Genomic DNA, 14,001 nt, shown 5'->3' on the forward strand with positions numbered 1-14,001 from the left:
TCTGATTAACTCAATGACCATGCACAATTCTAAAGGACTTATGATGAAACATGCTATCAATTCCAGATAGCGCTGAAAGACTCAGAATATTGATTAAAGATTGAAGCATGCTGCTGCTTCTTTCTTTTTCTTTGGATATGGCCAATGGAATTTATTTTATATGACCATACATATTTGTAAAGGGTGTTGTTTTTCTTGCTTTCTCAATATTCAGGGGAGAGGAAGGAAAGAGAGAATTCAGAATGGAAAGTAAAATTGAATTTTAAAAGTTTTCAAAAAGATCTGGACTTACTAATTTTGCTTGTTGTGCATTTACTGGATCACCATATTGCAGCAAAGCTTGGAACTGATTATTTTTAGTAAATGTGATTATCTTCAATACAGCACCAAACTTGGAAAATATCTGTCATAACAAAACAACAAATTACAATCGCATCTATTACAAACATTCTAAATTACTTTTCTATACAAATAAAAAGAGCTTACCTGATGAAGAACATCAAGAGTTACAGGATAGTACATATTGTCAATAATTATTCTAAGCACTGGACTCTGGGCTGGAGTTACTGCACTCTCACTAACTGTAGTGCCACTAAGAGGAGTGTTTGCTGTCTGTACAGCTGTCACAGCCTGGAGAACTGCCTGAGCACGCTGAAAATCAAAACAGAAAACATTTTTTAAAGACAAGCATTCTATTTCACTTGAATTTGAGAGTACGTTTCCTTTATTTTCCTATATATATTTACTTGAAAACCTAACTTAGTACCCATGAGCAATTTAGCAGTGTTCTAATGCTATATACCCATACTATCCAATACACTTTGGGAACGAAGTTGAATTCATGAATAGATACAGTGTAATTTATCTTCATTTGAGATCTTGGTGTGATGTCCAGGAGGAGATAGGCTGTAAATATTTACAGAAGAAGCTACAGAACCATGAGAAAATGGTAAGGGCTGGAAATGTGGATTATATGATCATAGAATACAAAACTAGAAGGGCCCCTAGAAGTCATCCAATCCAAACTCATTATTTTAGAGATTAAGAAAATGAAGAAGGTTAAAGCAAGGTTAAGGAACTTGCCCTCTGCTCTAACTCTAACCTACTATATCACATGTGTTTTGATTAGTGTAGAGGTAATAATGCTATGAAACTGAGATTGTAAAATTCCATATGAATAGACTGGGGGGCGGGATGAGTGAAGAGGTGATGATAAAGTAGCAAAGTGGTAGGACAAGGGATTTCTGTATGCTATGCCAACAAGCTTTGCTATATTTTTGTGTTCACACACACATATATAAAAAATACATAAACATGTACACACATCTGCATACACATGTGTGTACACATAAATATGCACATATATATCATCTCAATCAAGCTATCTATGGGGGGAGAGAGGGAGGGGGTAGGTACGTACACACACACATGCTAATGATCCCTCTCTGATCAATGAGAGATCCTTTTTTTTTTGAGGGGCAGGAGGCTCCCAGAAATCAAGAGAAATATTTAAGTATGAAAAACCAACTGATAATATGAGATAGAGACTGAAAACATAGGAAAGGAACAAATTTAAGGGAATTTAAGGAATCAAGGAGACAATAAATTAGTGAAGGAGCAGTTTAAAGAAATAGAAAGATGACCAGGAATCTCAAGGTGACTCTCCTTGAGAGATTATGGTATTTAACTAGCCAAAGGAGGAAAAAATTATCCAAAAGGAAATGGTATGTACAGTGATGACAGATGCCACACAGATTTCCAAAAAGAAGACTGAAAAAAGACTGCTGGATTTGACAAGTGAATCATTAGTTACTTTGGAAAAAAAGTTACAGAGGTAGAATTCAAATTTCAAAAGGCTAAGAAAAGAATGAGAATGAAGAAGTGAAAGTACTAGATATAGACAACTTTTTAAAGGAGTCTGCCAATGAAAGGCCAAAGAGAGATGAGATGGCACCTGGAAGAGTTAGATCAAGTAAAAGTTTCTTTTAGGAATGAAAGTAATAAAGAATATTTATAGAAACACGGGAAGCAGACTGAAGATGCCACTACTGGAGGAAAGAATGGGATTATGATCAAGGGCAGAGACAAAAGTAGAGGGAGTAGAGGTCCAACGAGGATAAGAGATTCTAGAATGGCAGCTAGTATATTCTTAAAGTAGTCAATCAATTTCTAGGTTTGGTAAAAAGGTTTGTTAAGTGCTTTGCAAATATTATCTCATTTGATCCTCACAACAATCCTGGAAGGTAAATGCTATCATCACCATTTACAGATGATGCAACTGAGGTTAACTGACTTGCCAAACATCACATAGCTAGTGTCTGGGGTTGCTCTGCCCTGTTTTCACTCCATGGAACAAGATGCCCCTCTGAGGATAGACTCACTATGTTGCTAACTCAAGCCTTGATTGACACCACCTCCCTCAGCCACCCTTCCCCTCTGACTGAAGAGCTAGAAAGCAGAGTGCCAAACGCCTCCTAATATCTTTATTTTAGAGGGCAAAAATGGACTTGGCCTTATTTCAACTCTGCGACACAAGAGATACCTTCTAGCGTCCTGTTCTCCGCACTCCTACTTTCTTGCTTCTTTTTGCATGTTGTCTCCTCTTTTAGCTCCTTGAGGGCAGGGACTTTTTTATTATCATTATTATTATTATTATTATTATTATTATTATTATTATTGTTAATTGTATCCCCAGGGCTTAGCACAGTGCATAATACATATTAGATACTTAATAAAATTTAATAAATGTTTGACTGGAATGGAACCTGAACTGAATTCTTCCTGATTGCGGGTACAGCACTCTATCCACTGTGCTGTACAGAAGCAAGTGGAGGAGGTGGAATGGAAAAAATGAGGGATCAGAGGCATATGAACTAAAATGAGAAGAACATACTTTATGTTAGAAAGAATAAAGGACAGAAGGCTATGGTTGGAAAGTACAAGTTTGAAATTCAGAATCTTGAAAGTGAGACAATTATCTGCAATAGGATAAGGTCCCGGAGGATGACAGCAAGAAGGAAATAAAGGAGAGTGTGAACCTAGGTGCTAAAATATCTGAGGCCACAAGGGTAGAGTGATATGGAGGTAGGAAGACAGAGGTTGGTACAAAAGGAATGAAAGGACTGGAAGGAGAAAAACTGGTGTTAGTCTGATCAGACTTAAATACACAAACAACAAGCACTGAGTCATATTAGCATATAACCTATGGGCCAATGCTTCATTCTTATTCTTTGAAGAAAATACTAAACTCAGATACTGTTATTGCTCTTCTGGGTGTGAACTCTAAAACTATTACCTTGTTTTATCTATTATTATTTTTTGAATCTTGTTATACCAATCTTAAAGTAATAATAGCTTCTATTCACATTCAAGGCCAAATCTAATAAATACTCAATTCTTAAATGTTTTTGTTGGGCAAATAATTAATGAATCTTTAACAGGAACTTTACTGTGAGAAATGAAGATGAAATAAAGTCAGAAGCAAACCTGATAACGTATTTCTCATTTAAAGCACTGCCAGCAGTGTTCACATGAACGGTTTATATTAAAAGTTAAGCAAATCCTATTTAATTAATTACAGCTTATTATTTCAAATTAAAACATCCAGGTAGAAACAACATGATGATTCTGCAAATTTCAAGACATCAAATCTAAATTCTTTCAAAGAACCTTAGAACATGAAAAAGAAAAGAGTTTCAAAGCATTTCCCAAATATTAAATAATTCATCTATCAACATGCCCCAAGAAATACAATAGAATGCCCTCATAATAACAACATAATGTGAATTTTTACATTGGTTATCTTATAATGCCCAAAGAGAAATAAAATACGGATAGCTTGGTAAGTATATAATAACAAAAAAACTGCAGAATTTTAGATCCTGTAAAAATATTCATAGTACTCAAATGCATAATGTACAACACATTAAATCATGAAGCTACTAAACTGAGAATAAGAGCTTAACATCTGTGACACTTTAAAGAAGAAAAGCACTTGGTGCTTATAATTCATTAAAAGAAAAAGTAAAAAATAAAAACAAAAAGGATTTAATTTAGTATACTTTTATAAGTTGATAAACAATCCGAAACTGTAAGTTCTCATTTTAAGGCATGTTTATGAAAGGAGTGTATAGCAAATATTTACAAATCAAGTACATGTAAATAAATGCGCAAGTTTCTCTCACTACAACAATTATTCCCTATTGAACTCCTTTTTCTAAACTATGATTTTTTTTTTCAGTATCAAGTTTCTAATAGTGGTGCACATCTGTACAAAATACCTTTAAAATGAGATGTTCTAAAAATCTATTTCATGCCTATTTAAATTTTTTGTTATATTCTTAATATCATAAGATATATACACATTTAAATTCATAAATATGCATATGTATATATACCTGGTTTAATGTATTATCTGTCTTTAATTCTTTATGATTGGAGTATTGGATATATATGGGTTGGTTTCGAAGATGAGGTGTCACAGCAGAATAGTAATTAACCATAGTAATAGCTGCTTCTTCTGTAGCTAGTTCCAAAAATGCCTATGGTGAAAAAGTTTTTTTTTTAAATTACGAATTATTTTCAAACAAGCTTCAATAGCAACACAGTACATATTAGCTGATAAAGCAATCTGCTATAAAGTACATTTTAGTTCCCATTTAGTTAACTCCACACATTAAATTTCAAAACTGAGCACCTACAAACTGCTGTGAAAGAAATTCATGCAGTGAAAAATAAACTACATGAGTTAGCATTTTATAGAACTTAACTCTCTACATAAAACATTTTCAAATAATTTTCCCAAAATTGTAGCCTGTAAAGTCAAAATTTAAACTTTGCCAAAATAATTTCATTTGTATAAAGTAAAGAATATAACAAGTCAAACTGGTGTCTTTCTGCATTCTTAATTTTAAATAAATAAAACTGGTTTAAAATAATGGTTACTTGGTAGTTATAATCTAGTATAGAAACAATTTAGAATATTATTTGAAATTCAGTATTAACAGATCACTTAAGAGAAGTGATAACTTAGTTCTGAGAAACTAACTGACATTCAAGAATTTTTTAAAAAATACTATTTTCCTAATATCAGATTTTGCTAGCCCAGCTTTAGGAACAATCTTTTGTTACTAAAACAGGCATTGGTATCTTTAATTCTCACACCAAGCATCAGGTGTATTTCTAAATGCAATGCTTGCTCAGAAACAAACTTTTCTGGGAATTTAAGAAGATGGAGGATTACACCTGTATGATAAACAAGTTTTTGTCTTTTAACTTCCTAAATTCCCTTGCTGTCCCTTATAATCAAACTTCAAGTATCAAATGGCCTACTACCAGAGGTTCTATCCTCTGTACAGCCTTCAAGTATTAATACCATAATACAAAATTTCTTTCTTTTATATTATTCCATAATCTCAATCTCTAAAACAAACCAACTGTATTCACTTTCTTCTCAGACAGTGATCAGCTAAGTTATAACTAGCTTTTCTAGGATACACCAATCCTGAGGGTCTCATTTCTTAGGTTTTCAAACCTGATGAAAAGTATGGGGCTTAAAGTAGTTTAAAAAAAAAAAAAGCATACCTGATTTTTTCCTTTCAGCATTAGGATGTTGGTTACCTTACCAAAAGGTAAGCCTAATGCAATAACTTCTGTTTCTGTCACTTCACCAGGTAATTTTCGAATATGGAGTACACGGGAAGGGGCCCCATCCATTTTATCTTCTCCCTTGAATTTCTTGCTGTCATTACCATTGGCTGAAAGATATTTTAAAATTAAAAATTCATATGAATATATAATAACATTTAACAAATATCAAATTTTAAAATTATATTTTCATCATCCATGTGAGAATATATCAAAGCTATATTAAAATCAAGAATAACAAAGTATGTCAAATAGGAAATGTCAAATGATTATGGAATAGTTATGAATGGTGCTGTGATTGTTTTTGAAAATTCACAAGCATGCTCTCAAAGAAATGGAGAAAAACACTTCATCAAATTTTAAGAAAAACATTACTGAACATTAGTTTTGCTTAAACCATAAAGAATAAGATAAATGAGCAATAAATGAAGAAATAATAAAATTCAACAGGCTATTTAAAAAACTCACTAGACAGTAGATTATATATTAACTTTTTTTTTGGAAGGGGGGAAGGTAGGACAATTGGGGTTAAGTGACTTGCCCAAGATCACACAGCTAGTAAATGTGTCAAGTGTCTGAGGCCACATTTGAACTCAGGTCCACCTGACTCCAGGGCCAATGATCTACTCACTGCGCCACCTAGCTACCTCCACATATTAACTTTTATAATATAAAGAGATAGTGACTTGGTAAACAGAGAACTGGCCTTGAAGCCAGTAAGATCTAGTTCAAGTTTCTGACATAAACTGTGACTGAGCAAGTCACTTAGCTTCTCAGTGCTCTAAGACTCTAAGTTGAAGAAAAGGAAGTTTCCCTCACCAAGCATTCCCCTTTATCAATGAAATCAAAGGTTCATTTCCTATCCTTATATCTCAATAATTTTAGTACCATTTGACACAGAAAAATACTGTACAAAACACAAAAATCATGTGTGATTAATAATTTTTTCTCATTATAATTATAAAAAAAGGACAAGAACATCCACAATCTGTTTCAAGGGAAAGAGCATGACAAAATGTATTGGTTATTCTCAATAAGCAACATTATGTTTCAAGTCCTTTCTTATTGACTTTATCCCCAATCTACTCACTTATATCTATGATCAATTATCTCTCTCTATTTTAGCTTCACACCTATCCTAAGTCAAAAGAGAAGCAGTATGAGCCAAAACACTCCTACTAAAGATTCCAAATATTATGTCAGAAAGCCAACAGTTTAAAAAGTCAAGAAATTTGCTCAGGTGGTGGGGTCCCCTTCCCCCATCCCAAAATCAGTGAGCATAGGGAAACTGGACAGTTTTTGACCTCTTCTAGAGACGTCTTCTGATGGGACTTCTATTTTTGTTTAAAGGGTTGTGAATTCCCGATCATACACAAATACTGGTATTGTAGGGAGAGTGGAAAGGAAGCACCATGGCTTTTCATCTCTAACTTTCGTCTTACCTAAAAAAAATTGGAAAATGTCAAATATTTTGGCTTTTTTCCAAAAGAACAAAGACCACAATTGCTTGAGGATATCTGATCTTTAGTTCCCACAAAATTATTTCTCACAACTATCCTATGACAGGAAAATTATCCAAAAACTATTTATGATATCAAATCACTAAAATCATAATGTTACAAAGTTCCTGGAAGAAAGGATTCAAATTCAAACTTGTCTTAATGTACTATGTGATTTACCCGGATTAGGCTAAATCTTTTATACCTATCTTTTTTTTCCAGCAGAATGTACCCACAATCATCCACCCTCTATGATCTGCAATCTTTCCCTGATTACAGGTTCCTACTGTGCTGGCTACAGACATCCCTCCCCAAGGCTAGACAAAAACCAAAAAGATTCTATCATTCCCCCAGCCTTCATCTACTATATCTCCTCCCTTTAACAACCTAATTCCTAAAAAGTCATCTACAAAAATCCTAAGTAAATCTGGCTTCATCAATGAATTGAAATTGCTTTCAAAAGTTATTAATGATCTCTTAATTACCTAATCTAACTCTCAACTTCTCTACAACACTGTACACTGTTGACCACTCTCTCTTCTTCAGGTTTTCATGACACTGTTTTCTTGATTTTCTTCCTACCTAACTTACCCTTCTCAATCTCCTTTGCTGTATCATCAATAACAACAAGCATTCATTAAGTGCTTACAAGTGCCAGACACTAAGCTAAATGTTTAGAATAGAAAGGAAAAAAAAAATTTAAGAGGTCCCTGCCCTCAAAAAACTTACATTCTGATGTGGGAGTCAATATGCAAATGACTATGTATAAACAGGATATATACAGTTTAAATGGATGGTAATCTCAGAGAGGCACTAGGATTAGAGAGCAGACAAGTCTCTTGCAATCAGTCAATCCAAGATTTGTTAAGTGTCTAATATGTGTTAAGCACTGTGGATACAAAAAGAGCCAAAAGACACCCTTGCTCTCAAGGAGCTTCTAATCTAATTGGGGTTGGAGGGGGGTGGGGATATGCAAAGAAAGAAAGACATAGAAGGAAACCTGCATGCAGGATAAGTAGGAAACAATTAACAAAGGAAAGGGACTCAAGAGCGGATGGGAAGGCTTCCCATCGAAGATGGAGGTGAGAGTTGAACTGAATCTTAAAGGAAGCTAGGGAAACCAAGAGGCAGAAGTGAGTGGAAAGAACTTTTCAGGCACAGAAGAAAGCCAGTGAAAAAATAAAGAGTGGGAAGAAAAAAGCTATGTAGGGAAGGACACCAAGAAGGCCATTGATATTGGATAGAAGAGTATACAAAGCAATCAAGAGAAGGTAGGAAGGGGTCAGTTGTGAAGAGCTTTAAAAGTCAACCAAAGGATGTTATTTTTTTTATCCTGCAGGTAATGAATGGGGAGACAGCGGAGTTTACTGAGGGGAGAAAGGGAAGACAAGGTCAGGTGTGCACCTTAGGGTGATGAGTTTGGTAGCTGAATGAAGAATGAACCAGAGAATGGAGATTTGAGGTAGGGAGATCAACCAGCAGGTAACTGCAGTAGTCCAAGTATAAGGTGATAAGGGTAGCAGATATGTTAAGTGGAAAGAAGGGGACATATAAAAGGCAGGCTGTAAAGGTAGAAATGTCAAGTGTTGGAGACAGATGTATCAACAGCCCTGTCACAACCACTAACTACCACAAGGCTTTGTTCTGGAGCCTCTTTTCTCTCTTTTCTGGAGTTCTCTTTTCTCTATTACTTGATCACCTCATCTTTTACAATGATTTCAATTATTGATCTCCACATAGAGATCTGTAAATCCTAATCTTTCTACTGAGCTCCTATCCCATATCACCAATCATCTACTGGACATATGAACTGGATATACCGAAGTAATCTCAAACTCAACATAGCCAAAACAGAAATCATTTCTTCTCCCCTAGACCAACCATCCTGCTGACCTTACATTATCTCTAATAAGTGCACCACCATCTTTCAGTTTGAAACCTTGGTGTTATCCTTGAGTGCTCATTCTCCCCATCAGTTAAATCAACAAGCATTTATTAAGCACCTATTATGTAGCAGGTACTGTTTTAAGTGCTGGTGATACAATGAAAAAAACACTCCCTGACCTCAAGAAGCTTACAAGCTAATGGGGAAGACAACATGCAAACAACTATGTATAATCAAGATATATACAACATAAACTGAAAGTAACCACAGAAGAAAGGTACTAGTGTTGAAGATACCAAGAAAGAGTTCTTGTAGAAGCAGAGAGTTTAGTTGAGACTCTAAGGAAACCAGGTAGAGATAAGGAAGGAAAGAATTCCAGGTATGGGGTATAATCAATGAAAATACAGAATCTGGAGATTAAGGTGTAACAAAGAAGACAGTGTCACCGAATTGTAGAGTATTTATGGAAGGTTGTATTACAATGACCACAGTAACAGGCTTATGCATAGCTTTAAAAGCCAGTCAGAAAATGGCCAAATTTTACATTTCTACCTCTATAACATCTCTCACCTTCATGAATCCTTCCCTAATGCTCTTCTAGTCAGTAATGCTTACACTCAAACTTCATACAGCTGTTCTGTACCTGTCTGGTGAACATATAATTTAATATAGTATATCTGAGTTATCTTTGAGTCTGAATGCCCTCACAGACTGTGAGCCTCATGAAGGCAGGAATTATTTCATCTAAACTGTCTCTATTAACCACCTACTTTCTGTCAGGCTGTGTGCTAAGTGCTGGAGATAAAAACACAGGCAAAAGACAGTCCCTGCTCTCAAGGATCTGTCAATAGTGGCCTTGTATTGTATATTGTATATATTTGTATTGTATATTGTAGGTGCTTAAATAATGTGTGTTTACTGAAGTATGGAAAATGGTCTACATCTCATTAGCCAAGAGAATAGTTGAATAGCCAAGGTTTGACTCCAGTTTTGATTCAATGTAACCTTCTGATTTCATAATAAATAACTTTTTAAAAAGTACTATAAATAGATCGCTCACATATACACATTTCTTCACCCTCCTAAAGATGAGGTGACCAAGTAAGAGAATGTAGACAGAAAAGGTCCAGAACAAAGCTTTGTGGTACATTCATAATCAATAGTAGTGACAGGGCTGATGATGCATCTGTTGCCAACTCTTGGCATGCACTAACAGAGTCATATGTGAAATATTTAAAGAATTGTTCAGGATAATGTAATATTCTGGTTTGTTGTCATTATTCAGTCATGTCCAACTCTTTGTGACCCCATTGGAGTATACCATGTCAAGCCCTTCTATCCTTCATCATGATCTGTCAAAAACTGTCCAAGTCCATGTTCAGTGTTTCTATGACACTGTCTATCCATCTCATCTTCTGCCATCATGTTTTCCTTTTGCCTTCAATCTTTCCCAACATCAGAGCCTTTTCCAATGAGCCCCATCTTGTCATTATGTGGCCAAAGTATTTAAGCTTCAGTATTTGACCTTCCAGTGTACTTTGAATTAATTTCTTTCAGTATTAATATTCTGGTTAACATCAAGTTAAAAAATACTGTGTACATACATTACCATTTTTCAAAGAATGAGAATGTAATAGAAATGCATTTAATATTAAAACTACACTGAACCTTTTCTGTTAATTTCTAGATTTTTATGTCTAGATCTTCACAATGCCTCTTCATCATCATGAACAATACTTATCCATGGTAGAAGTTTGAGACAAATCCGTATTTACCTTGAGAAAATCCCAGAAAATTGATTTTACAATAAACTGCTGCTGAAATTATCACTAGACTCTCTCAAAGAAGAACACAGTTCCAAAACAAGCATTCCCACAAAACCCTAGAGAAGCAACATGGGACATGAAAAGGATGCTGGATATAGAGTCAAAAGACCTGGATTCAAATGGTAGCTCCACCACTTACTACAGTATTATAAACTCTCTAAGCCTCATTCAGTAAAGCAACTAGACTAGATAACCCCTAAGCCCCTTCCAGCTCTAAATATAAGATCTTATACTCTTTTCATTTACTTCTCTATCGCCCCATATAACCAGTTTCTAAACTTACAAGAAAAAATAGGAAGAATGGAAAAGGCAAAATTATGGAGGGCTTTAAAAGTCAAGCAGAGAATTTTACATTTGGTCCTGAAAGTAATAGGAAGCCAGTGGAGTTTACTGAGGAGTTGAGGGTGAGGTTGACATGGTCAAACTTGCACTTTAGGAAGATCAGTGTTGACAGGTAGCAGATGGACTGGAGTGAGGTGACACTTGAGGCAGAAAGATCAACTACTAGGCTACTGCAAAAACTAGGAGTGAGGTGATGAGGGTCTAGATCCCAGTGGTAGCAGTCTCAGAGGAGAGTAGGAAGAGTTAAAGATAAGATGTTAAAAAAGAAAAAATTTGGCAAATGACTGGATGGAAGATGAAAAGTGCAAAGTCAAGGATGATACCTAGGTTGCAAGCCTGAGTGACTGGGAAAATGGTGGCACCCTCAATAATAAAAAGGAAGCTAGGAAAAAGGGGAACACGGGGGAAAAGGCAGTAAGTTCAGTTTTAGACATGGTAAATATTCATCCGGGGATATTATCTGGATGAATATCCAGCAAATGAAACTGAGGAGTGGTCAGACAGGCAAGAGAATGAGGACAGAGTATGTCAGGAAAACTGAGAGAAGTATCCAAGAGAAGAGGGCACCTCGACAGTGTCAAAGGCTGCAGAGATGTCAAGAAGGATTTGATGAGGATTGAGAAAAGGCAATTAGATATGGTGATTAAGAGATCATTGATAATTTCAGAGACAGTTTTATCAGTTAAGTGATGAGGTCAGAAGCCAAACTTTAAAGAATTAAGAATGCAGTGAGAGGAAAAAGAAGTGGAAGCATTGATTATGGAGAGCCTCCTCTAGAAGTCTGACCAGAAAAGAAACAAGGGACAGATACAGGCTTATAGCTAGTAAGACGGGATGGTCAAGTAAGGGTTACATAAGGATGAGAGAAACATGAATACATTTCTAGATAGTAGAGCAGTAGCCAGTAGAAGGAAGGGGCAGTGATAAAAGGAGCAATCTCCTGGAGAAGATGGGATGGAATAGGATTGTTTAAGCACATAGGAGTTTACCTTGGCAAAGGAAAGTGAAACATGAAGGAGGAAAAAGTGGCAGAAGGCATCTTACTGATGTGACATGAGGAAGGGAGAAGGGGTTCATGGCAAAAAAGCTTCCCTTTTTTTAATGAAGAAATGAGGAAAAATTCTTACTAAGAGAATAGGAGAAGAGAAGCCACGGAAGGTTTGAGGAGGGATGGAAAAGTTTGGAAGAACTGTCATGGTGAATGGGATAGTCAATTAGAGAGGTGTAAAAGAATTACCTTATTAAAGAGAGCTCAGTTGATGTTATGTTACATAAATTTGTACTGAATCCAATCAGCACCAGTTTCAAGACTTTTTCCAGCCTCATTCAGCAGCACACGTGCAGAAGCAAAGGCAGTGGACGGTGTAAGTAATACAGGGCAAGATTAGTAATATGATAAGGTGGTAAGAGACTAAGAGAGTAAAACAGAATAAGGTTGAATTGGCTCACCAACGAGTCAAGATGGGGAAGAGAGAAGAGTGTAGCCAGTGCAGAGAAGCTGGCCTGGGAAAGAACTAGAGTAAGGTTTGGAGGATGAAGAATAATTTTTGAGGTTGTAGGGCCAAGGGAGAAATGAAATGACAATAGGTTGTTATCAGATAAAGGAATTTCATAGTTCATAAGGGTATGACCATTTCTATCTCTCTGTGTAGCTGAGGTGGGGTGGAGATATATATCATAGGAAATAAGCTGAGGAACTATTGAGATAAGGGTGTTCGAGGGAGTATTTATATATATATATATATATATACACACACACACACACACACATATATATATAAAGATAGATAGATAGATAGATAGATAGATAGATAGATATTCATTCAAGTCCCTAGTAGTGAGGGAAGGAGCTAGAGAGGAAAAAAAGACTGTGAACTGGGTAATGAACTCTGGAAGGAGAGTGTCTTGAAGGTGGGTAGACAACAGCCACCAGAACCTTTATTGGGTGATAAAACAAACTGTATGAACCTCAAAGGAAGAGAGTTACTCAGTGACAGTGGTAGAGGAAGAGTCTAGAAGTTGTAATGTGGAATGAGGAGTATTCCAACTCCCTCCCATGATCAGTGAATCAGGGGGTATGAATGAAGATGCAGCCAGTGTTAGAAAGAATAGCCACAGAAGTTGTCTCATCGGAAGGAGTTAAGTCTCAATAGGTGCAAGAAGATAAAAGAAAAAAGTTTAAGATGAAAGCTAGTTTTTTACCTGTGGAGCAGGCATTCCAGACACAGTGGAACAGAATGGTAACTTTAGAGTAAAATGTTGGAGTTAGGTTGAGGGATATAGGACTAAGGGAAGGAGCAGTGAAGAATGGAGACCAGCATTTGAATAATGACAATTAAGGATTCAGAATTACTAGGCTGGGAAAGGAAGTATTTTAGTCACTGACAAATGAGTTCAACTAAGTTACTATTGTCAGTTATCAGTAGGCTATCAACCACAGAGGTTCAGCCTAGGGGTAGAATCATCCCAGGGTATCAGGCAGCACTGCATAGCTAGAAAGGTGTGAGTGTGGGTGCCTGGGTGCCTACAAACTATGGACGTTAGGTAATGGTAGACAGTACTTGAACCACTCATCTAGTCTCCACCCTAGTTCAGGTCCTTACCACCTCTCTTTTGGACTACAGGGTGTCCCTAAGGTCTGGACACATAGGCAAAAATACATATTTTGAAATATTTGGAATATTAACAGACCTTAGCCCCCTTGACTTCTTTTTTTCTGGGGTATGCTAAAGGAGGAGGTGTACTCAATGAAAATGAGAGATGCAACACACTCGATTAAACACAAAGAGTGAATGTGCTAAAA

The 14,001-nt window shown here is 36.0% G+C and overlaps 1 protein-coding gene across 5 annotated transcripts in view; it reads right to left on the reverse strand.

Annotated features, from left to right (window-relative positions):
- PTBP2 (polypyrimidine tract binding protein 2) overlaps positions 1-14,001 on the reverse strand; it is a 123,311-nt gene that overhangs the window by 39,785 nt on the left and 69,525 nt on the right. For 4 of the 5 annotated variants that reach the window (XM_036767130.1, XM_036767129.1, XM_036767128.1 and 1 more), the window contains exons 4-7: positions 5,584-5,756; positions 4,398-4,541; positions 487-651; positions 293-403 (exon numbers count right to left, since the gene is read on the reverse strand). In XM_036767130.1, coding sequence (XP_036623025.1) covers positions 293-403; positions 487-651; positions 4,398-4,541; positions 5,584-5,756 — 593 coding nt within the window. The remainder of the gene's footprint in view (positions 1-292; positions 404-486; positions 652-4,397; positions 4,542-5,583; positions 5,757-14,001) is intronic. The other variant, XM_036767132.1, reaches the window with a different exon arrangement.

Source organism: Trichosurus vulpecula, chromosome 7, assembly GCF_011100635.1.
Source record: "Trichosurus vulpecula isolate mTriVul1 chromosome 7, mTriVul1.pri, whole genome shotgun sequence".
Classification (NCBI taxonomy): Eukaryota; Metazoa; Chordata; class Mammalia; order Diprotodontia; family Phalangeridae; genus Trichosurus; species Trichosurus vulpecula.